The sequence below is a fragment of the Panthera pardus genome, unplaced genomic scaffold (genome assembly GCF_024362965.1).
Source record: "Panthera pardus isolate Hobbes unplaced genomic scaffold, ASM2436296v1 HiC_scaffold_3, whole genome shotgun sequence".
Taxonomy (NCBI): domain Eukaryota; kingdom Metazoa; phylum Chordata; class Mammalia; order Carnivora; family Felidae; genus Panthera; species Panthera pardus.
The window spans coordinates 26,009,275-26,030,541 of NW_026526876.1; the positions used below are offsets into that span (position 1 = coordinate 26,009,275).

A 21,267-nucleotide genomic window follows, 5' to 3' on the forward strand; every position below is an offset into this window, starting at 1 on the left:
TCCCTAATCCCAGAGGGGTCGTCGCGCCCTCTGTTTCTCTGGAGAGAGGAGGCCGGTGACCCCTGACCTCTGCGGGGTGGGGAAGGAAAAAAGGCCAGGTACCGGCCTTGCCTTCAGTCTGTGGCTTGAGCCCCCCAGATTCCTGCTGATTTTCAGAGTCGGCACAGACCCGGCGGGGATGGGGGCCCGTGCCCACCAGTAGGGCGGCTGCGGAGTGCCCCCCGCCCCCCGCCAGAACCGAGAGAGCGGTGGGGGCACACCTGCTTTGGGGATCGGGCTTCATGGACTCACAGGCCCAGCGGGGCTGTAACCGTTGCTCCGAGTCCTTGACAGGACTTCTCGTGTGTGTGCGGCTCTCCTGGGTGCACCTTGCACCTGAAGCGTAACCAGAGTTTAGCCAGCTCCTCCACAGGTCCTGGCCGCCGTTCCCTCGCTGGCCATGGCCTCCGCTGCAAGGAGTGGGTGCCAGCCACCACTCTGGCTTGGCCACCTTCGTCGAGACTCTTCCCACAGGACTCCAGTTCTGTGCGCGTGTTTAACAAACCCCGGGCGCCAGGCCCACCCCGTCGCTCATTTAACCCTTGCAGCCAACCTACAGAGTGGGTCCTGTTGTCCCCAGTTTACAGTTGAGACAACTAAGGCACAGAGAGGCTGAGTAACTTGCCCGAAGACACACAGCTGGTAGGCGGTGTTCTGGCACCGGGACCTGTGTCCTTCCCCCCACTGTACCATCTCTCCGTCTCAGTGACCGCCGTCTGCCAGGCTCCTGATTGTCGGTGGTAACCAGCGTCGGCCGGTCTTAACGTTTCTATTCCTAGAGGTGAACCGAGAGTCTTTAAGACACGGGCCTCCTCACTCATACCACCTGCCGCTTTTCAGTGCTTCCCGGGGAGTCTCCATTACCCCTCCGCATCCCACCTCTGGGGGCCAGCGGATCGTGCCTTTCAGCTCTGCCACTGCCTCTGCCGGCACTGGGCCATGACCTCGGGGCCCCTGCTCCCGAGACAGCAGAGCAGCTGTGTCCCACAGCCCACATCTGTCTCCTCCGACAGGCGCCCGTGAGCAGGCAAAAGGGACCCCCCTGGGGTGGCTGAGTTACTGACTGGTTGGCACAAGCTTTATTCTTAGAGCAGCAACTTCCTCATCAAATGTGCTTATGTGTCCTCTACTCCAAGAATAAAACTGCTGGTGGTGAGCCCACTGCTACTTTTCCGAGATATTCTTAGAACAAACTGAAGGAAAACTAAAATTAATCAGGTCAGTTGACTTCGTCCTGAGTCATCGTTTCAGAGAGGACCCTTCTGTGTCTGCCACCCTACCTTCTCTTAGCCCGTCCTGGACACAGGTCCCAGGGGGTGCTCCCCGGATCCCTTCCCTTCAGTCTGCAAAACCTGGTTTTAAGGGGGCGGGGTGGGGGGGGGGGGATGAGGACAGTCATAAATTATGCTGCAGGCAGTCTCAGAACATTCTGTTCGGGTTTTCTTTTCTCCCTTTTGTGTGTATCTAGCCTTCTTAAGTATAAAAGGTCCACAGTAGCATCGAACACACAGTTTCTTTACGGGACCAGCATAGACATGCCACACTGACCCTGCTTTAAGTGTTAAGCAAAATACCATTACCTGTCTGTCACTTTCCAGAAAGAGGCGAGATGCAACAAAGTCAGCCACAAAACACATCTCCTATTTATTCCACTTCATCCTCAGGAGAAATTGTGTATTTGCGTGGTCTCCCCCTTTACGTGGACACTGCAGCCCTAAATTCAGATGTAGGGGAACAAGAGGGCGACATGGGTCCAGGAGCCAGAATCTGACTGAGCTGTTCCCCGGGGGCCATGCAAGTCACTGCAGGCAGAGTTCGACGGCAGCAGGGAGTTGAGCCACGAGCAGTGTGTGTCTCTTTGTTTATTCCTGGAGTGCGGCTCTTTGGTGTTTTGTTTCGTTTTGGTTTTAACGAAGGGCTAGCTAAAATCAAAAGGAAGAAGCAATTTCCTCTGGCTGTGAAGCGGCCCCCAAGCTCACCTACAGAAGCCGGAATCATGGACCAAGGCCCTACAGCCGGAGGGTTTCGTGTGAAGGGCCGCTTGGCAGGATCTCTGGTCAGAGGGAAAGGAGAAACGCCCTGTGCTCACAGTGAGTTTTCCCAGCAAAAGCCCACGTCTTGCTGGAGACCTTATGCAGAAAAGGAAGGAGCTGGAAAGCATACACGGTGACAGCGGACAGGACAGCAGGGGACGCGAAGCAGCGCTGGGGGTTAGGAACGAGCAGCTGCAGGAGTGAACCGCGGACTTTTTGTCCCAGGGCAGAAGAGACTCCAAGGCTAAGAGGCCAACGAGAAAGTTCTGGTTCCCGGGAGAGCTCAGTTTTCCTCAGCCTGTACACCACGCTGCCTGTCTACACAGCATCAGAGTTTGGCCCCCAGTCTCGGGTGAAGGGGGGGCGTCTCCACAGCCTCAGAGGGACCACATGCCACGAACAGTCCGGGCGGCCGGAGAGGACATTTACAACAGCAGAAAGCCGGCTGCGTCCGGATGTCACCGAGGCCGCACAAACTCCGCCTGGGGTCAACACGGCCGTCGAGGAGAGCTAGCGACGTGTTAAAGTTACCCTCTGACGTTCCCCCCCTTCCTCAGGGACAAGCGTCATCCCCTGATCCAGAGCTAGTTGAATAGTCAGAAGAGTTTCCAGGTAAAATACCGAGCGGAATATTCTCTGAGGGGCGGTTCTGTCGTTTCAAACAGAGATGCTCCAGTGCGGGCCTCGCTGTCACGGCAGAGAAAACCCGGCAGAAACGGTGCTGCCCGAGGCTTTGCCCGTGGGCTGCGAACCCCTCTGGGAGAGCGTCCCCCCTGTGAGCGGTGGCGGTGGCCCTGGCTGGCTAAACCAGTCTGTCTTGGGGAAATTTGCTCCATGCAAACTTCAGTCCATCAGTGTTCGGAACAACAAGACTGGGCCATCAAAGAGGCTTATTCAGCAAGTGCCGCTGAATCGATTTCCCTGAGATTTGCTGGGTTAAGGACCGTTGCCTCCTGGCGCCCGGCTCCCGTGGTCCTTGCGAATGCCAGCAGTAAGGCCCCGGGCACCCCCAGTTATCTGCAGGGTGCTTCTAGAGATCAAGTTTGTGTTTGTAACTCAGACGCTCACCTTTGCCTCAGCTTTTAATTTTCCTTGGAATCTCCAATGAAAGATGACTCCAAAATCACGAGGTGTGGGTTTTTTTTTTTTTTCCCGTTTTTTTATTTATTTATGGGACAGAGAGAGAGCATGAACGGGGGAGGGGCAGAGAGAGAGGGAGACACAGAATCGGAAACAGGCTCCAGGCTCCGAGCCATCAGCCCAGAGCCTGACGCGGGGCTCGAACTCACGGACCGCGAGATCGTGACCTGGCTGAAGTCGGACGCTTAACCAACTGCGCCACCCAGGCGCCCCTGGTTTTTGAGAGTCGAGGGAAGTCCCAGAGCTTACGCGGAGCACCCGGGGTTCCCGTAGTACGCCGTCTTTTTTAATTTTCCTACCTAACAGGGCAACGGGGTGGCTCAGTCGGTTAAGCTCCCTATTCTCAGCTTCCACTCAGGTCATGATCTCATGGTTTCCAGCCCCACATCGGGCTCTGTACTGATGGTGCAGAGCCTGCTTGGGGTTCTCTTCCTCTCTCTCTGCCCCTCCCCTGCTCATGCTATCTCTGTCTCTCTCAAAAATAAGCAAATAAAATTAAAAAAAAAAAATTCCTACCTACAAAAGTGATATCACTGAAGGTAGACCAGAATGAATGCCACTGAAAATGCAAAATTTCAGGACGGGTGAATCCATCAGGAGGCCCCACCCGGAACGTTGTATCTCACGGCTGGAGGCTCAGAGGCGCCCAGCCCAGGCACAGACGTGGCAGCAGTGGGGGAAGAGCCCGCAGGAAGCACGAACCTGCCCCGAGGCGGCCCACCCTGGGAGAGCCCAGTCCTGGCAGCGCTGTCCCCCCAGAAGGCCGCCGTGGGCAGTTGTGAAGGTGGAGGTGATTTCCTAGAAGATGGAACACTCATGTACTGGTTTATGTCGTAAAACAAAGACAAAACCAGCTGTGTTGTGCTCTCCTGGAGAGGAGGCAGCCACATAACTCTCTCTTCTTGATGGAAAAAAGGCACAAAGCGGGCTGGTTTCTGTTTTCTGTCAAAGAGAACACAACAGCAGAAGAGCCTCTGATCCACAGACCCAAGGACCATCAGTGTTCGAAACAACAAGGCTGGGCCATCAAAGAGGCTTATTAATAATGTTCAGCAGACCCATGTAAGAAGGTACCTTTTCTTAAAGTTTAAAGCAGATTTCATTCCTGAAAAGGCTAATGTTCAGTCGCTGAGGGGGAAATGCCAGGGGCCAGGCGACCTCCCCATGGCGTCAGATAAATGAGGAGGGGGCCCCCGTGAAAGGGTGACGTAGCCCAGCCCACCTGACCCAGCATCTTGAGATCCCACCAAGAGAAGGAGGGTTCATTGTTTCTGTCTTGCCAGAAAAATCAAAGGCTGAGTGTGCCCTTGGAGGCACACGTGAGCCCACGATTCTGATCCAGCGTTGCTTTGAATTGGGTAGGCTTTTACCCTGATTTATAATTCATGTGAATAGAGTGCCCAAGAACCGCCTTCAGATGCCCGTTCATCCTGCCCATGGTAAATAACAGTTCACGGAACTCTCAGAAGTGGAACGTCGATCGATTTTTTGTGTTTGAATTCTATCCATTGGCACCGAGGAGCAGAATAGCTAGCTCACAGGCAAGCCAAAAGCATTCACGATACTTAAATGGTTATTCGAGAGAGAGAAAGATTAATCTATAAAGTTAACACCGAGAAATATGTTCTGGAGTTGATAGATGAGCAGAGCACTTTGGAAATAGGCCTGTCTGTCACAGAGAGCCTTTCTGGGAAAATTGCTGTCCTTATTTTATCAAAAAGAGAGAGGGGGAAAAAAAATAACTTTCATCAGGACTTTGTCATCGTTGCAGCCAGAGCCAAAGAGAACAAGAACAGTGAGAGCGAGTGTAGGTGCCACTGTGGTGTGATTGCATGGTCAGGTTCATTTTCCCGGTCACCTCGAGATCTCGACCACCGCGATGAAGGGCAAGTCGCAGTAAAGAGAGTCAGTGAGTTTTGGGGTCTCTCGGTGCATATATAAAAGTTATGTGTACTCTACCCTGTGGCCTACTAAGTGTGCAATAGCTTTGAGTCTTTTAAAAAAGAATGCATGTACCTTAACTGAAAAACACCGTGTGGCTAAAAAATGCTAAGCGTCACCTGAACTTTGATCAGGTTGTAATCACTGATCACGGATCGCCCTAACAAACACAATAACGATGGAAACGTTTGAAATACTGCGAGGATGACCGAAATGTGGCGCAGAGACCGGAAGTGAGCAAATGTAGTTGGAAAAACAGCGCCAGTCGACTCGCTCGTTGCTGGCACGCCACGGACCTTCCGTTTGTGAAACACACAGCATCTGTGGAGTGCAACAAAACAAGGTGTTTCGCAGTGTCATCAGCTTGTTTAGGAAGTTGGATGGTGGCTTAATTATTGAAGTCAGTGCCGTGTGCCTTTTTAAATCTTGAAAAAATGTATTTTGAGATAACCTCCAATTTCAATGTTGCAGAAGAGTTGAAAAAAAAAAAAACCCATAAAGAATGGCTGTATTCGTTTTACCCAGATTCCATACGTGTTAACACTTTACCACCTCTGCTTTATCATTTTTTCTCTACATCTCTGAGCGTGCATGTGGACAGATACACAATTGTGTGTGCTTTGTTTTTTGTGGGGGTTTTGTTTTTTTTTTTTTGGAACCATTTGAGAGCAGGTTGCAAATGCGATGCCTCTTTACAGCTACATGTTCCATGTGGATTTCCTAAAACGTAGGACACGGTAACGGTGTTCTTCTTAGTAATCGCTCTGCAGAGGTCGTTATACGGAGACGGAGCCGCAGCCATCCGGGTAGAAGAAGGAGGGTCTTGGAGCAGTTGTCTAAGTGCTCAGTGCCTTGGGCTGCTTGTCCTCTGTTCTCTCCGGTCACAGGTCGGTTCATTCTCCCAGCCTTTCAGTGGTGCCAGCAAGAGTGATGCTAAATAAAATTGAGAGATTTCTCAAGACTCAGGGAGCTTCACCAACAACATGTGAACACTAACCAGCCTTTGGAGACCGGAATCGGCCACCTCACGGTGTCCTCGGGTGTGACGTAAGCCTTTAAGCCAGCCTAAGACGGCTCCCACTTGGTCGATGAGAGGCGAGGAGTCTGCCTACTCTCTGATTGCTCCTCTCCCAAATGCTTTTCTGCTGGAAAGAAAAATGGGAAGGAATGAGACGTTTAAAATCGTAATCGATATAAATAAACGGCTCTGTTGCAAGCCTCAGGGAGCTTCCGTGGTGATGGATGGGATAAATGCAGACCCCGTGTGCCTCAAGTTGTGTGAACTGACAACCTCCCCTCGTCTGCAGTGAAGGTTGCCGACAACACTGGTCGTCACAACATCTTGTTTTGGAAAAGGAGCCTTGAATCCTCTAACGTTGGCTGTTCCTAAAGAAAGACCAAATGGAGCGCAAGTTTTTGCTCCATAGAATATGGTCCGGGGTAAGCCAGAGCCTTTCCCTCACGGACACGTGGCTCTGACACCTACAAGAACCCACGCATTTAATGGGTGGCTTACAGCCTGTGTCTGTCAACAAACCCGTCAATAGAACCGGTTCCCTCTGGACCACAACTGGCCCTGAGATCGGCCCTAGTGCTCACTTCCAAGGCACGTCTACTAAAATTGGAACGACGTGGAGAAGATTAGCACAGCCCCTGCGCAAGAATGACACGAAGCTTCCTGAGATCTGCTCTGAGGCAACAGATAAGTACTTGTTTGATTTCACCTAAGAAACGAAAACCTGTCTCCAGTCTCTCACCACAGGTGATGTTGGCAGGAGGTGAAGGAGGTCCTAATCCCTTTTTTAAAAAATGTTATTAAAATAATAACTAGGGGCGCCTGGCTGGCACAGTCAGTTAAGCATCTGACTCTTGATTTCAGCTCAGGTCATGATACTATAGTTTGTGAGTTTGAGTCCCGTATTGGGCTCTTTGCTGACAGCAAATTCTCTCTCTCTCTCTCTCTCTCTCTCTCTCTCTCTCTCTCTCTCTCTCTCTGCCCCTCCCCTGCTCGTGCTCATTCTCTCTCTCAAAATAAATAAATGTTAAAATAAAATACTCTGTGGTGAAATAGTTAAGTAAAGATGGACATAAAAATGACAAGACACTGTCGCCCCTAACCCCAACTACTGGTCCCACTATTCACCGTGCCTTCTGTAACCTTTGGAAAGCCGTATGCATGGGTGATCATACACACAGCGAGGTACCACGCATCCCATTTTCCATCTCGCATCTTTCACACGGCGGTATATCTGGGAGGTGTTTCCGTGCCAGCGCATGTGGGTCTGTGGCAGGCTTGACACGGGCCATTCTGACCCTCAGGTTCCCAGGGCAGACACTGACTCTTTTCCAAATACTTTTCCTCTGTCCGTTCTTATTCTCCAGACTTTCTGTACCAAAATGCACTGGCTTCAGTGGTCATCCAGGCCTTCGGTGAGCACATTTCCAGATCCTTGGGTGACTAAACGAGCAAACTAACCCCACTTGTTAACCCTGAGCGTGTGCTCCTGCTTGTGTTGGGTCATGCACGGAAGACCGTTCCTCGAGCATGCTGATCTTACAAAGGGCTGCTGCTCGAGACCCCAGCCCCCTCGCTGGATGGTTCCATGGTGTGGACACGACCTCCCAGGTGGCCCAGAGCAGAATATTCACGCTCATTTCTGCTGCTGGTTATTTACATGAAGTCTGCGCCCAACCGCGAGTCAGAAAGCTGTGCACGGACGTAGGCAGTGTTCTTACTAACGCTCCACTAGGACCGCCACACAGTGGGGCTTGAAATATGGGTTCCCTTAAGACGAAGCCTATCCTGCTACATCTGGTAATTGCCAGAGATGTTCCCCACCTCTCTAAGTTTCCTTTCTCCTCCGTCTTGCAACGCGCCTTTACTCTTGCTTTGTTCCGCGCTCTGCCTGCTCCTTTGGGTTTGCTTTGTAATGGCAGTGTTTTCGAGCTACTCATACTCACCCTAATTCCCATACCAGTGACCGTGGGGTTATATTCTACATGACTGAGACACCAAGGTAAAGGACAGAATTGAGACCAACACATGTATTGTGCATTCTCGGTGGCCTCTCCCAGGTAAGAATCACGAGAAGCCGACTTGCGCGGGGCCGGCTCAGTGTCTCCCCACGGCCCTTCCACAGGGGGCACAGGGCTGTGAGTGGATCGTGTGCTGCCCAGAGCCCTGGATGGGGAGCGCCGTGACCCCAAATTCCACCTGGAGCCTGCGTCTTTCTGTGCTTTGCCACATCTTTATTGTGCCTGAATTCTGGGTTCATTTTATCAATTATGATTTTACCAAACGGATAAGAATGTCAAAGCAACAAAGGAGTTATGTCCTGAATCCAGAGCTAAGGGAGGCAGATAGCTTATTAATTTGTTACCAATAGTGTTCATTCCTCCTTCCCGTATTGATGACATGCCCTGTACACGGGTGCGTGCTCTATGTGCTGTGCCTTAGGGCTGTATCGTGCCTGAGCATTTAGAAAGGATTGCACACTCTGGTTCCCTCGATCCGCAAGATAGCATTGGAAGGTGGATGTTCTTATACAAAGAGGTGCAGTGATTTTCTCAAAGCTGTACCACGGGCTTTTGACCTCTAGTCGGTCCCTCTCCCCACTGCACCTCCCATTTTCCCTCGGGGTCAAATGCACCGACATCCTGTGCTCTCCGCGAGTACCAGAGGACCTGCCTGGGCTCACACCCTGGCCCAGCCGGCTTTGGGCTGCCCCCTGTTGCCCTCCTCACCTCCATCTTCGGTTCCACACCAGTGATGTGGTCCTTCATATCCCAGATGGCAAAAGCCTCCGTTGGTGACAGGCGTGGGCCGCCTTGGGAGGTGAAGACGGTGCGAGTTGCCAAGAGGTTTTGCTAACACGTGGCAAACGCTGCCTGCATCTGTCGTGGGTTGTCAGGTGGCATAGGGCTCAGAGGCCATGACCCACGCAAACCTGCCCGTTGTCACACGCTATGGTGGAAGCTTCCCTTCCAGTGGCCGTGGTAATAACCTTCTGCATCATCCCTGAGGAAGGTCGAGAAGATGTGTGTAGCCTGGCCAGCCTCGTTTTTCACCTGCGCTCTCACCCATTCACAGGCAGCACCAGTGCCTCTAACGTCCAAGATGACACCTGAGTCCTGCCCACGAGCCGATAGTTAGGAGTAAGGTTGGCCCGCAGACAGCAGGAAGAACCTTTTCTGCGTTTGAAGTATAGTAAATACCTTGTTGAGGTCTTTATCTTTTCCCCAAGGATCCAAAGAGCACTGATTTTCATTCTCCTTTTCGGCCATTGGTGGGTGCTGATTTGAGGATGGTTGCAGTTCTCCACACAAACATCTTGAAAAATGAGTAGGTCAAGATCATCTCCAATTTGACTTAAAGGAGATTGTCTCTTTCAGGGCTAATTTCACGGAGTTGTGGAAGGCTTGTTTTTTTTTAACCATTAAGAAACCCTCCGTGGTGGAAAAATAGACTCTATTTCTCATAGTACCAAACCTATGATTAAAATCCCCCTCCCCTGCTCTTTGTGCTGGGGCAGGGGGGAAGCAGCATCCGTCTGATAGGAGCTCCCTCAGAATAGGAAGTTCTTCTGAGTCTTCGATCTCATCTGATCCTCAGGTTTAGCCTCCAGCGTTTCTGGGGCTTTCTTGCCCATTCTGGAGTGAAGTAGAGTGGGAAGGAAAAGGAAGAGGTTTCCGGGGGCAAGCAGTCTCGAGACCAGCAGTCCCACTCCCGTGGAGTGTGAACACCAAGCAGAGCTTAGACTGGCCTGGTCTCCGGGGGCCCCCTTAGCTCTCCTGGCAACCTGCACAGCACGAGGCTCTAAGCAGCGAGGGTTCTGCCCCACGTGTTACCATTCTTAGCCCCACAAGCTGCAGCAGCCCTTAGGAGTCATTCTCCCCAGGCTTCTCGGTGCTGATGTTTGTGTGGTCCCCTCTTTAGATCTTGGGGAGTCTTCTTTTAGTTCTTTTGTTTATGTGGCCGTTGAGCCATGGCTTTTGGAATTCCCTTTGGAAGATAATCTGCGAATCCCCTCAAAATGGTACTCAGAGGAAAGGTCAGACCTGTGCCGTCTTTTCACAGAACACATCCACAAGCCTAGGGTTGGATGGACGGAAGACAGTCTACCTTGGCTTGCCTTCCTCTTCCTTTTAGAGACTTCGCCTTTTAGTTTTCCCAGAAGTTTCTTCTTGCTCACCTTTGCGTGATTAGTGAAGAGAAGAAGAAATGCGAACGATCGCTTTTTGAGGGAGCACATGTCCCAGCCTCTGGGAGCACCTAGAGTGGATTTCCATGAAACCTTCCAGGTCGTGGGTATTGCTTAATCACGTTCCCAAAAAAACATCGTCCTCAAATACAACTGCCCGTCTCACATGCGGGAGGCAGGACCCATGTGACGAGCAGGCCCAATCGTGGGGCCTCCGTAGAGTGGCTGCAAGGGCCCCACACAGTCCTCTGCCTCCCTCCACACCCACATCCACATCCCCACACGGGAGTCACTGTGTGGACTCTCCCCCCCCCCCGCCCCCGTTAAGAGTGGGTGGCCACTCACAAAAATGAACCCCCCCCCCCCCCCAGAAAGGGAAGCCATCAGTTATGAAGACCTTTCTTTGGACTCACGACATGCTTTCCACTGCAACAGACTTAGGAGCAGGGTCTATTGGATGATAAGCAGGTGGAAAAACCATAATGAAGCTAGATTCTCAAAGAGGCCTTCTAGAAGGTGGGAAAGATGTAAAAGAGGAGGTGGGAAACTACCGTCTGTGAGACTAAACCGGCCTTACAAGAATAACAGCAATTCTTGTGCTCTCACTGCATGCTGGGCTCTGTGCAAAACACTGCACCCTTAACCTTCATAGCAGCCCAGGGAGGGGGCACGGCTCTTCTGCCCCTTTCACACTCGAGGAGTGGGATAGACCCCACCACCACCACCTTCGCAGTTTACCTAGAGCTGTCCTCCGGCAAAGATCCAGGAATGCCTGGTTAGTTTAAAACTGTGCTAACTCGGAATTAATGTGCCTTAGATTAGTCAGTGCTGCCCTATGATGGCAGCAGGCAGAAGGGTATCATTTGCAACGTGGGGAATACCATTATTTGTATCACCGGTGCAAACCCACCCCTCCCTGCCTCAGAGTCATGTGGGGTCCTGGGGACTTCAACACGCCACAGCCCTCTGAGTGGCTGAGCAAGTGGGGACACCCCTGCCCCCCACCCATTTGGGGTCAGGCTCCCAAGCAGTGCCGTGCACACGGCCGTGTTTCTCGGAGCCTCGAACAGGGCAGCTCTGCCCCCCGGCTCTGCCCGCAGCCCCTCCTGCGTTGAGCGCCCCGGTGGACCCTGGAGGAGAGGAAAATCCAAGACAGACAGCAGGCTTTGCTCTGCCTGCTCAGGGCACCAGAGCAAACCCCCTCCAGCCTGAGACCACCCACGAGGGTCAACCTATCTGCCGGTTGAGCAGACAGATCTAGATATACTGAAGTGGGCCCAAGGGTGAACGGCCCAACCTTGCCACCACACCTCTCTCAATGTTGGTCGAGGGAGGTTTTTAGGACTTTGCAATTGCAAGCACAACACAGCTTTCGCTTTATTACAAATACGGTCGCAAAGAGCCCCGTGCGGGACAGTAATCTCGGCCTCTCGGTCCCGAGGTTGCTGCCTGCGCTCCCACCCAACATCCTAGCCTTTCACCGTGGACAGTGACCCGCGGCCCCGGGCGTGGGTATCCTGCTCCTCGCCCGCTTGCTCTAGGAAATGACAGTGAAATCAAACAGGCTGTGTCCTTGCTGCTGCCTTTCTGTCAGCAGTGCCTTTCCATGGAGGGGTTCGGTTCCGAGGGTATTCGAAGGTTTACGACTGAGTGAGTTTGCGTTTTTGTTTGCTGTGCCTGGCTTTTGAATCCAGTAGGTGTGCAGGTTCTCCAGAATTCTTCCTGCCTCACCAGGCCCGGTTGGCGCGGGCCAAGCTCAGCCTTGCAGAGGCCTCTCGGAGAGCCGCTCCCTGTACTTTGGTAAAAATTACTGACCTGTCCTTTTTTCTCTCTTCTCCACAGTGTGGCAAAGGTGCAGAAAACTTTGACAAGTTCTTCACGCGAGGGCAGCCTGTCTTAACACCACCTGATCAGCTGGTCATTGCTAACATAGACCAGTCTGATTTCGAGGGGTTCTCGTATGTCAACCCCCAGTTTGTGCACCCCATCTTACAGAGCGCGGTATGAAACTCACCACCGAGAACTAACGCCTCCCCAGCCCCCAGCCCTCCAGCAGTGGGAAATGATCCTTAACCCTAAAATTTTAAGGCCATGGCCTTTTCTCCCGTTCCAGATGGAGGCCTGAAAATTTTAGGGTTATTAGTCCAAATGTGAGTAACTGTTCAGGGTTTCTGTCTTACAACCAAGAACATTATCTTAGTAGAAGGCAGTATCGTGTACAGTGTTCGGTTTAAGTATGTAGAAGTCACATCTGGCTGTAGATTAACCCTTCTTAAAAAACAAACTCTCCCCCTTTTTTGGTACGGTTTGATATATTTTCCATGCCCTCTGTCAGTTTCCACCATTGGGATTCCCCCAACCAGAGATGTTAAAATGAACCTGTCCCGGTCCAGTGGGCAAGAAAATATCTCCACCTGAGATGTCTTTGGACTCAAAGAATGGGGACCCCAGAATGTGAGCCAGGCGGGATTGGGGGTAGGGGAGACTTGGAAATACCCGCTGCTTCTGTTCTCTGCCTCAATGGAAACAGTCCCGAGATGAATCAAGTCCCTACCGGTGAGTCGTTTGCAAGCTGTTACCAGACGTTGACAGTCTTAACCCAATCATGGTTCAGTGATGACTGGTTTTAAAAAACAGACACCTCAGAGGAATGTTGGTGAATCTGTCAGCTGCCCTATTTGGATGATAAATTATCTTGATACTTGCATTTCTTTTTAAGAGGCCAAATCTAAGAACTTTGCTAAATCAGCATGTGACATCATTTCAGATCAAGGATAACCCAGTGTGTGTGTATGTTCATTTTAATCTCTGGGAGATTATTCTGTGATCCAGGGTGCCATCCGCAATCATGCCACTACTCGTGAGTGTTGTTAGCCAACCCCCAGCCCAACCAATATTTTGCTGCCTACTTCCTAAGAAGCTGAAGCATACGCCCCATCCCCTTTTGTACTTATTTATTTAATAGGCTGCGGTGTCGTTGATGAGAGTATTGCTGTAAAGTACCTTAACAGAGTGTTGACTGTAGCATAAGTCTCCATCGATCGGTATCTCTCCCATCTCCAGCCCCTGACATCCACTAAGGGACGGAAACCAATGCAGTTTTGGTCCCCATTTCCGGATCATGTTGAATGGCACACCTGGAGGCGTAGAATCAGGAAAATCTGGATGCACATCAGCTCAAAGATATTTTATTGCTCGAAGGATTTTAATATGTTTTGCAAATGCATCATGCAATGAATTTTGCATGTTTATAATAAACCTTAATTACAAGTGAATCTATATTATTGATATAATCGTATCAAGTATAAAGAGAGTATTATAATAATTTTATAAGACACAACTGTGCTATATTTGTGAAGGCTCTTGTTTCTAATCTGCTTCTATGATTAAGTTTTAGCCTAATTCCTTGCTGCCTCCTGTCGCCCCACCCCCACCCCGTGCATACCCCGCACACTGGCACTGTATCAGATATATTAATTTCCTGTCGTAGATCTAATTTTGAAAACGAATGGCTCTTTTACGTGCTTAATTTGATTCTACCTGCAAACAAAAGCTTTGTCGTCGGGGATCGTCTCTGAGAGGACACTCTCTCCCAGCTCCTTAGCAACATCTTCTGTTCTGGTTCCTATTCCACTCTTCCTCGTGGGGACAGCGGGAAGTGTCAGACTCCCGTACGTCTAGTGTGTTCGTGCAGGTGTGATGTTGTTGCAGCCCCTGGGCTGGATTTTGTTTGGTTTTTCCTTTTCAGCTTTGTTACTGTTAGTGGCTCGGGGTGGGAGGGACGGGAGCTTGGACGCAGCAGAAGGACTCTGTCCGCCTTGCCGCCCCCGGCACGACTTGCCGTTCCCTCCAGCACATTACAGACTTCATGAGACAAACCGTCCCGTCCGGCCGCCCCTGGGAACCGCCATCCCCTGGCACTAACGGCAGACTGTTTAGAAGCTGCAGGCTTTCTCCCACCTGTTGCTCGAACTGGCCTTTCCGGTCTCGGCGAAGAGCACTTCTGTGGTGAGATGCTGTGCTAACAACACAAGGTCCTCAGAGAAGCCAGCCTCCTACAACAGAAAGAACATGGAAGCAGGGATCATTTCGTACAGGGGCCTCTCCGTTTCCCCTTATCCCCCAAATGCGTCTCTCAGCTAAGCACCTCCTCGTTTTTACTCTCTGGCTATTTGCCTGAAATCCACGTCACAACCGCTGAAGGGTCTTTGAGATGGCAGACCCGGTCTGTCCTGGGAAGCCTGGACTGGAGGAAGAGGTGGGGTAGGCAGTGGATCCTCCTGGAAAAGAGCGACTTCCTCCGCACCACCTTTTACGGGCTGTAGGCTTCAGAATTCAAAACGGGCCCCAGCACGCCCAGAGCTGCAGCCCGCCCTGGTCAGTGCACATTTTGGGGACACTTCCTCACCAGGTACCCCTCGTTCGGTGCGATAGAAAAGGGACCAGTTCATAGAATGAGCCTAAGAAACAAAAAAGCCAGACGCCCGCCCTGCCCCAGGACTGAGCAGCCGCAGGACGAACCCCCAGCCAAGCCCCAGGCAGTGAGGAAAGTTTCAGAAAGGAACTCGTGGGGTTATGGACTATTTGTTCCCGAGCCCCACGCTGCCTGCTTGTTTTTAAGCCAGCAGGAGTCTCAGGCTTTCCCTCGAACAGCCAACACATTTCCGAATTCATAATTCTCCAGGAAACGTGTTCAGCCTCTCAGCCGGCTTGTATTCTTTCCGAATGCATGGCAGAGTCTTAAGAGGAGATATCCTGGCTGTGGGGCCCAGCACTTGGCCTGCGGGACAGCAGGCTTGAGCACAAACTTGAAGGAAAGACAGTAAAACTCAGGGCCTGGTGAAGTGTTACCCGTGCTGTACCCTGTTCGGTACGTGGCTTTGTACCAAATTTAGATAAGGGCTAAATGTTTTAAAGGTCTGAGAAGCCCAAGACCGTGATTGCCGGAAGAAGAAACCATGTGGGTAACCCTTGCCAACCGTTAGACTAGCTTATAAAGGAATTGATATATATAAGCCTGTGCCGTGGTCCCACTTCACGGGCATCGTATGAAATAAAAGTGCAGGGAAGGGGTGCTTTGCTGGCCGCAGCTGGCGGCTGGAATGAGGGGAAGCACCTTGGATGGAAGATGACCGGGGGCCTCTTGAAAGACCAGCCCCTGAGTGCCGCCCGAATCACTGAGGACCGAGGAGGTCCAGGGCCCGGGCAGAATCTAGCACAGGCTACTTCTCCACCAGACTCCTCGGTCCGTAACTCTGAGAGGCCGTTCACATCGCCTTGCGTCTATTGTCCCTTGGACGGTGGCTGCTTCTAAGCAGAACTTCGCTCCGAGGCTACAGATCAGAGGGCCGGCAGTCCTTCTCTTGGCGTCTTGTCTGAGGGCCCTAGATGCTTGGCTCGGACAGAAGGACGTGGAGTGTGCTCCTGGCTGCAGCCCGCAGAGGTTAATGGGAGGTTCACTGAAGGCGGGAAGCAATTCAAAAGGTTGATAGGAGACCCTAGGAACTGAAATAATCGCTCTTTGGCACATCTACTTCTCTTTTATCCCCGTGACCTAGTACCAGTGAATGCAGACCTTCTTAGGAGATGTGTTAGGCTTAGTAGGAATTTTGGCAGAAAATCAGAGAGTGTAGGCCACTCTAGAACTTCCCCTGACATGGTTGGTTAAAAGGTGGTGAAAAACCAAGTTGGGTGTAAGCCAGGAGACGGTTGTGGAGCACGTCTCCAAGCTGCAGTCCTTAGCAGAGCGTGCAACTTATTTGCTGGGATGAATACACAGAGCCCAAGGGAGACACCCGTTGACGTCCCGAGAAGGGAGAGGTTGGTGGAGGCCGAGGTCAGTAAGGCGTTCAAAGAAGAGCAGGGCTTGAGTGTGTCCAGGAGGATTCTTGCAAGAAGGAGGAAGCCAAGAGAGCGTGGAAGGAGAGGGCATCTCGGGAAGGAACCTGCTGCTATTTCCAGTGGCTTTGCGCTGTTGGTTGTTGATGCACCTGCTGGTCCCGGAGAGCAGTTTTGCTGCCCAAAACACAGTCTAGTCCTCCTCAGGAAACCTCTCCTGAGTGCCAGCCAATTCCTCACTAGTCCTTGAGGCCCCCTTCCCCTGCCTGCCTTGGAGGGGCTCACCATTCCCTGGGCACAGCCAAACCAGCCAGCACACCCTGGAAGCCAGTAGGTCCCCACCCATTTTCTTCTGTGGCTTCCTGCCAAGAGTTAGGGCAGCCGGGGATGGATGGAGAAGTGGCAAAAAATAACTTCACACTGCAGTTCCCACCTGATTGCACTTCGCAGGACAGATTTGGGTTTTTCCTGCTGGGATCTGACTTCTCAGTACCAAAGAGGGAGGAAAAGTGAGAGTCTTATGTTTTTAAATGCCTCAGAAAGGCAACACCAACTGACTGTCATTTTCTCACTTTGGTCTGATGAAGCCCATCACCTCTTTCTTGTGTGTGCTTATCACACCATTTCCTGTCCCTTTAAACCCAGCAAGGGCGGGGCGCCTGTTCCCCCACCGAGCACACTCAACAGTCATCATCAAGAAATAGACACTGACCTGGGGACCCAAATAGGATGGTCCTAACAGTTACAGGAGCAGCAAAGCCATGACAGTTACAATGAAGGAAAGGGGCCCTCTACTGCTTAGTGACTGCACACTAATTTGACAAGTGGAGAAATCATTTTTAAAACATTTTCCTTGAGTTCCTTGGGTTACATTTTATGAAATATACCAGACTGTAAACATTTCTGTCACTTCCCATCTGGGCCGATGCAACAAATCTAGGGAACGCCATATATTTCTGCTGCAAAAGATACAGAAAATTGGGAAAGGTGACCTGAGTTATAGCAAGCAAAGGCATCTAGAAATGGTGTCAACCCCAATTCGGTTAATTCTCTGATGTCAGGGACTCTTGGAGAGTTGAAATCATGTATGACCAGGAATCCCGTGCCTCTGATTTATGTGATCAGATGTCAGTTCATAACTGTGTAGGTCTCACTCAGTCATGAAACAGCCTTACAGTGACCCTACACTAAGGCCCACGAGTTCCAAAGACTTTTTTTGAAACCTTTAGGAAGAAATTAATTTGTTAATTCCGGTAGAACAACCGAGTATACTGGGCTATTTGTACTTTTTTATGGAGAACTTTAATAACTCAATTCTTCTTTTAAAATAAGTTTTTAAAATAAAATTACTGACACTTTCATAAGATCCCAATCCCTTGGAGTCTATAGGAGGACTCAGACGGGGTCAGGCTAGAGCACCCCTGACCTGCACTCCCACTGCAGGATTTTCCCATGCCAGTGGTATATGGAGTCCACATCAGAACGGCTGGAAATCAGGTGGAATGTGTTGGCAGACCGATGCCCTCCATGTTTTTAATGGACACTGGGGATAACCGTCTAAGGTCTAGAGACTTTTGGACCATAGGAAAGATAGCTTTGTTGTCCCCCTTCCAGATGGAGCCCCGGGATAGCATTCCCCTGGGATCCCTGGGGTCCCTTTCCTTGCTCTGTGAGGCTCTGTGACCACCTTTCGGTTTGAGGGGCAGGACATTTCCTCAGCTCTGTCTCCGGTCCCCATGGGTCCCCAAGTCTCACATTCAGTGAAGATTCAGAAGCGCCCTGTAGAGATTTTGTCCACTGGGCAATTCAGATCTAATTCAATATCCCCAAGAAAGAAGAGGTGTGACAGCAAGCAGTCCCTGGGGCATCTGTTTCAGAATCCTCTCTTATGTGAGTAGACAGAACCCCACTTTTCAGAAAACTATCAAGTCTTTATAAGAACCTTTTTTTCTTTTCTAAAATAAGACAAAAGGTGGCTTTGCATTTTCTGATTAAATAACTGTGTCTTTGTCTCCTCTGCTTAACTTTAGGAGTATTTATTCCTGTGGTTGTTCGTAGATTTTTGTTGATATTCTTCCTGGAAGGATGTGATTCTTTTCTTAAGGGATTAGCGGACTATTCAAAATCATCCACCGAAGGCAGTTATTCTTTTGAGTCTAAATGGTCTAAAAATTCACCTCATATCCTTTCTATCAGGGTCTTTCAGAATAGCTTTTATAGATGGTCAGAGACATTTGAAGTCATTGCTTTTGCCACATGATCGTGTGTGTGTGTGTGTGTGTGTGTGTGTGTTTGTGTGTGTGCGAAGGACAGGTCATGTTTAAATCGTTAATTGAAAAACATCGTGTAAGACCCCAAATTCGGATGGAGGAGGAAGAGGAACAGGTGGAGGTTGAGGTTTTCCCTTCTGTATAAGCACCTACGGACGAAATGTAGAGGCCATTCAACTGTCCAGTAACATTTGGTTTAAAGCAGGCGAGATAGATGTATAAATTCAGTGCTTTCCTCACTTTGTAGAACCTCTGATCTTCGTTTGCATGATATGCTTTGTTAGACACATTAATTGTAGTTTGGAAGCAAGTGTGTACAAATAAATATAACGATCATTGCTCAGCGTTCCTGGTCTCATTTGCTCGAGCCCTTGGTGGCTTCACCGTTCTTTTTCAGCAAGCGTGCAGCCAGCTTTGGGTGGGGCCCGGGGTCCTTGTTTTGTTGACGCGTGTCTCCGTTTAAGCTGACACTGGTTTTGCGTAAAGCGCGTTGTGCTTTCATTTGAAACCCAAACGGTTGCCGGGGTAAAGTAGTGGTGGGTCACTCCCTGGGTCGTTTATCAGCCGCTGGTGGAGCGCCCGCTGGGGGCCGGGAGGGGCACCAGGCGCCAGGGACGTGCTGGGAAGGGGAGAGGAGCGCCCCGTCCGGGTGGCCCCTGCCTGCCGGGGGGCTTCCGTTCGTCACTCCCAAACCGCGGGGGACACACAGCAGCTGATGTCGACGTCGCCCATCATGTTGGCCACACTGCGGACCCGGCTTCGGGACCGCCAGCACTCTTGGCCTCGACAGCCCTCATCCCGGGTTTATTTTATTCGTGGGCGAAAAACAGGCGGGGGGGGGGTGGTAATTTTTAAATGTGAAACAGGTGGGGAATATTCACACCCAACACGGTGGGGGGGGGGGGAGGTCACGTCAGGAACGAGTAAAAGCCAGCGACAACAAGAACACTCCTTCTAGAAGCCGAGGGCCAGCCTTGGCAAAGTCTGCCTTCGCTTGCTCGCTCGCCTCCTTTTGGGGGGCTGCTCCCCCTTCATGATCTCGGTTTCATCCCTCGGCCGCCTCCCTCCCTCCCCGTCCCCCCCCACCCCCCGCAGCCTCCAGCCCTGTCCCCTCCCAGTGCCCTGAGTGGGGTTCCTGAGCACCGGTGTCCGCTGGGTGAAGGTCCGGTCCCCAAGCTGCCCGGCTGCCACCCGAGCCTCCGGGAGGTTAAGGGTCTCTCAGCTGCCAGGGGGACGGTTACTGAGCAAGAATAGCCTAGAGCAGCGTGCCGTCGCTGGCTCCTAGGCCGGCCCCGAACTTCTCTCTGGGCTGGTGGCTTTACCGCGTATGCATGCGGCTCATGCCTCTTCCTCACGCGGCCTCGCAGAACGGCCCTGAGCCACGCGCCCCCCGTGTGCCGTTTGACCCCGTGAGGCTGGCTAGGCGCCGCGTTTCGTGGCCTTTCCTTTACCGCAATGCAGAACGGCGCCCTGTGGGTCGTCCTGCACAGAGCAGGGTCCTCAGCCGCAGCCGATGACCCCCAGGGCCCAAGCGGGAGGCAGAGAGAGAGAGAGAGAGAGAGAATGCCTAGCAGGTTCTGCACTGTCAGATCTCATGAGCCATGAGATCATGATCTGAGCCGAAACTGAGAGTCAGATGTGTAACCAACTGAGCCACCCAGGCGCCCCTGGTTTAGTCCTTTCTGAGGAAGGGACCATGTGCCAGCCGACTGGGGGATTCCATTGGGAAGATAATTATGGAGCCAACCTCGGAGTCCAGGCGCGGGGCTGGATGGAGGGGTGTGGGTGCCCCGGGCGGGCCCTAGCACGGGGTCTCTAATTGTGTTGAGTGGGGCGGGCCCATAGGATGCAATGCAGGAGCACGGGGTCAGTCATGGAGTCCCAGCTTCGGGGAGACCTGCACAAGTTCATCCCGCACCACCCCCTCCCGCCCCCCCACACCACACACTTACATCCACCCTCTTGGGTCCAAGTCTTTGCCCGTGGCTCACCCCGACTCCTGCAGGAGCCTCCTCTCTACTGCCTTGCTCAGCCTCTCCAGTCTGTCCGCTCCCTGCAGGCAGAGTGAAGTCCTATCCAGCCACATCTTTTCTTCAAACACTCCCAAGGACGTCCCGTTGCCCTTGAGAAAGACCAGATCCCATAACATAGCTGTGAAGCCCCGTGCAAACTCCCCAACCCTGGCATCCTCTGCCCCCACTTGGCCCCACGTTCTCTTGACTCCATGACCTTCCTTCAATTCCTCAAATGTGCTGTGATGTTTCCAACCACAGGGCCTTTGCCCCTGCTGTGCCCTCTGCCTTGAAACATCCTTCTCCAAGCCTCGTCAATGCCACTTACCCTTCATATGTCAGCTGAATGGTTAACTCTTGCAGAAGGCTTCTCTCTCCTGCCAGACTGGCTCATCCTCCTCCCAACCCCTCATACACTTGCTTAGTGCCTACATCCCTTTTTTGTTTTGTTTTGTTTTGTTTTGCACTTACCACGTTGCCATTTTGCATTTCTTTGTGGGAATACTCGATGGCCTGCCTTACCAGTTTTCTTTTTGAAATCGGGTGTCACACCGGGTTGTGCTTGCCGTTGCCCTTCCGGGGAGGGGTATGGTGTGTAACCCAGAGCGAGAGGTCAAAACGAGTCCTTCATCCAGGACTGGCCTCACTGTCCCATGTCTATACCTGCCCGCTTATATCCAGTCCATCAGCGAGTCTTGTTGGGTCCACCGTATAGCCGTGGTTCTCCGTGAGCGGGGGTAGTTCTCCCCCCCACGGAATATTTAGCGATATCTGAAGGTTGTCACAACTGGAG

At 51.7% G+C, this 21,267-nt stretch overlaps 1 protein-coding gene and 1 non-coding gene across 3 annotated transcripts in view; both read left to right on the top strand.

Moving 5' to 3' along the window:
- The window catches only part of PRKCA (protein kinase C alpha), a 400,238-nt gene extending 381,433 nt beyond the window's left edge, over positions 1–18,805 (top strand). For both annotated transcript variants that reach the window (XM_019466454.2, XM_019466455.2), the window contains one exon: positions 12,197–18,805. In XM_019466454.2, coding sequence (XP_019321999.1) covers positions 12,197–12,361 — 165 coding nt within the window. In that variant the 3' untranslated portion in view covers positions 12,362–18,805. The remainder of the gene's footprint in view (positions 1–12,196) is intronic.
- Positions 6,745–6,851, top strand: LOC128774423 (U6 spliceosomal RNA). Its single transcript, XR_008418989.1, has one exon. It is a non-coding gene; the product is annotated as a U6 spliceosomal RNA (small nuclear RNA).
- Positions 18,806–21,267: the final 2,462 nt, after the last annotated feature.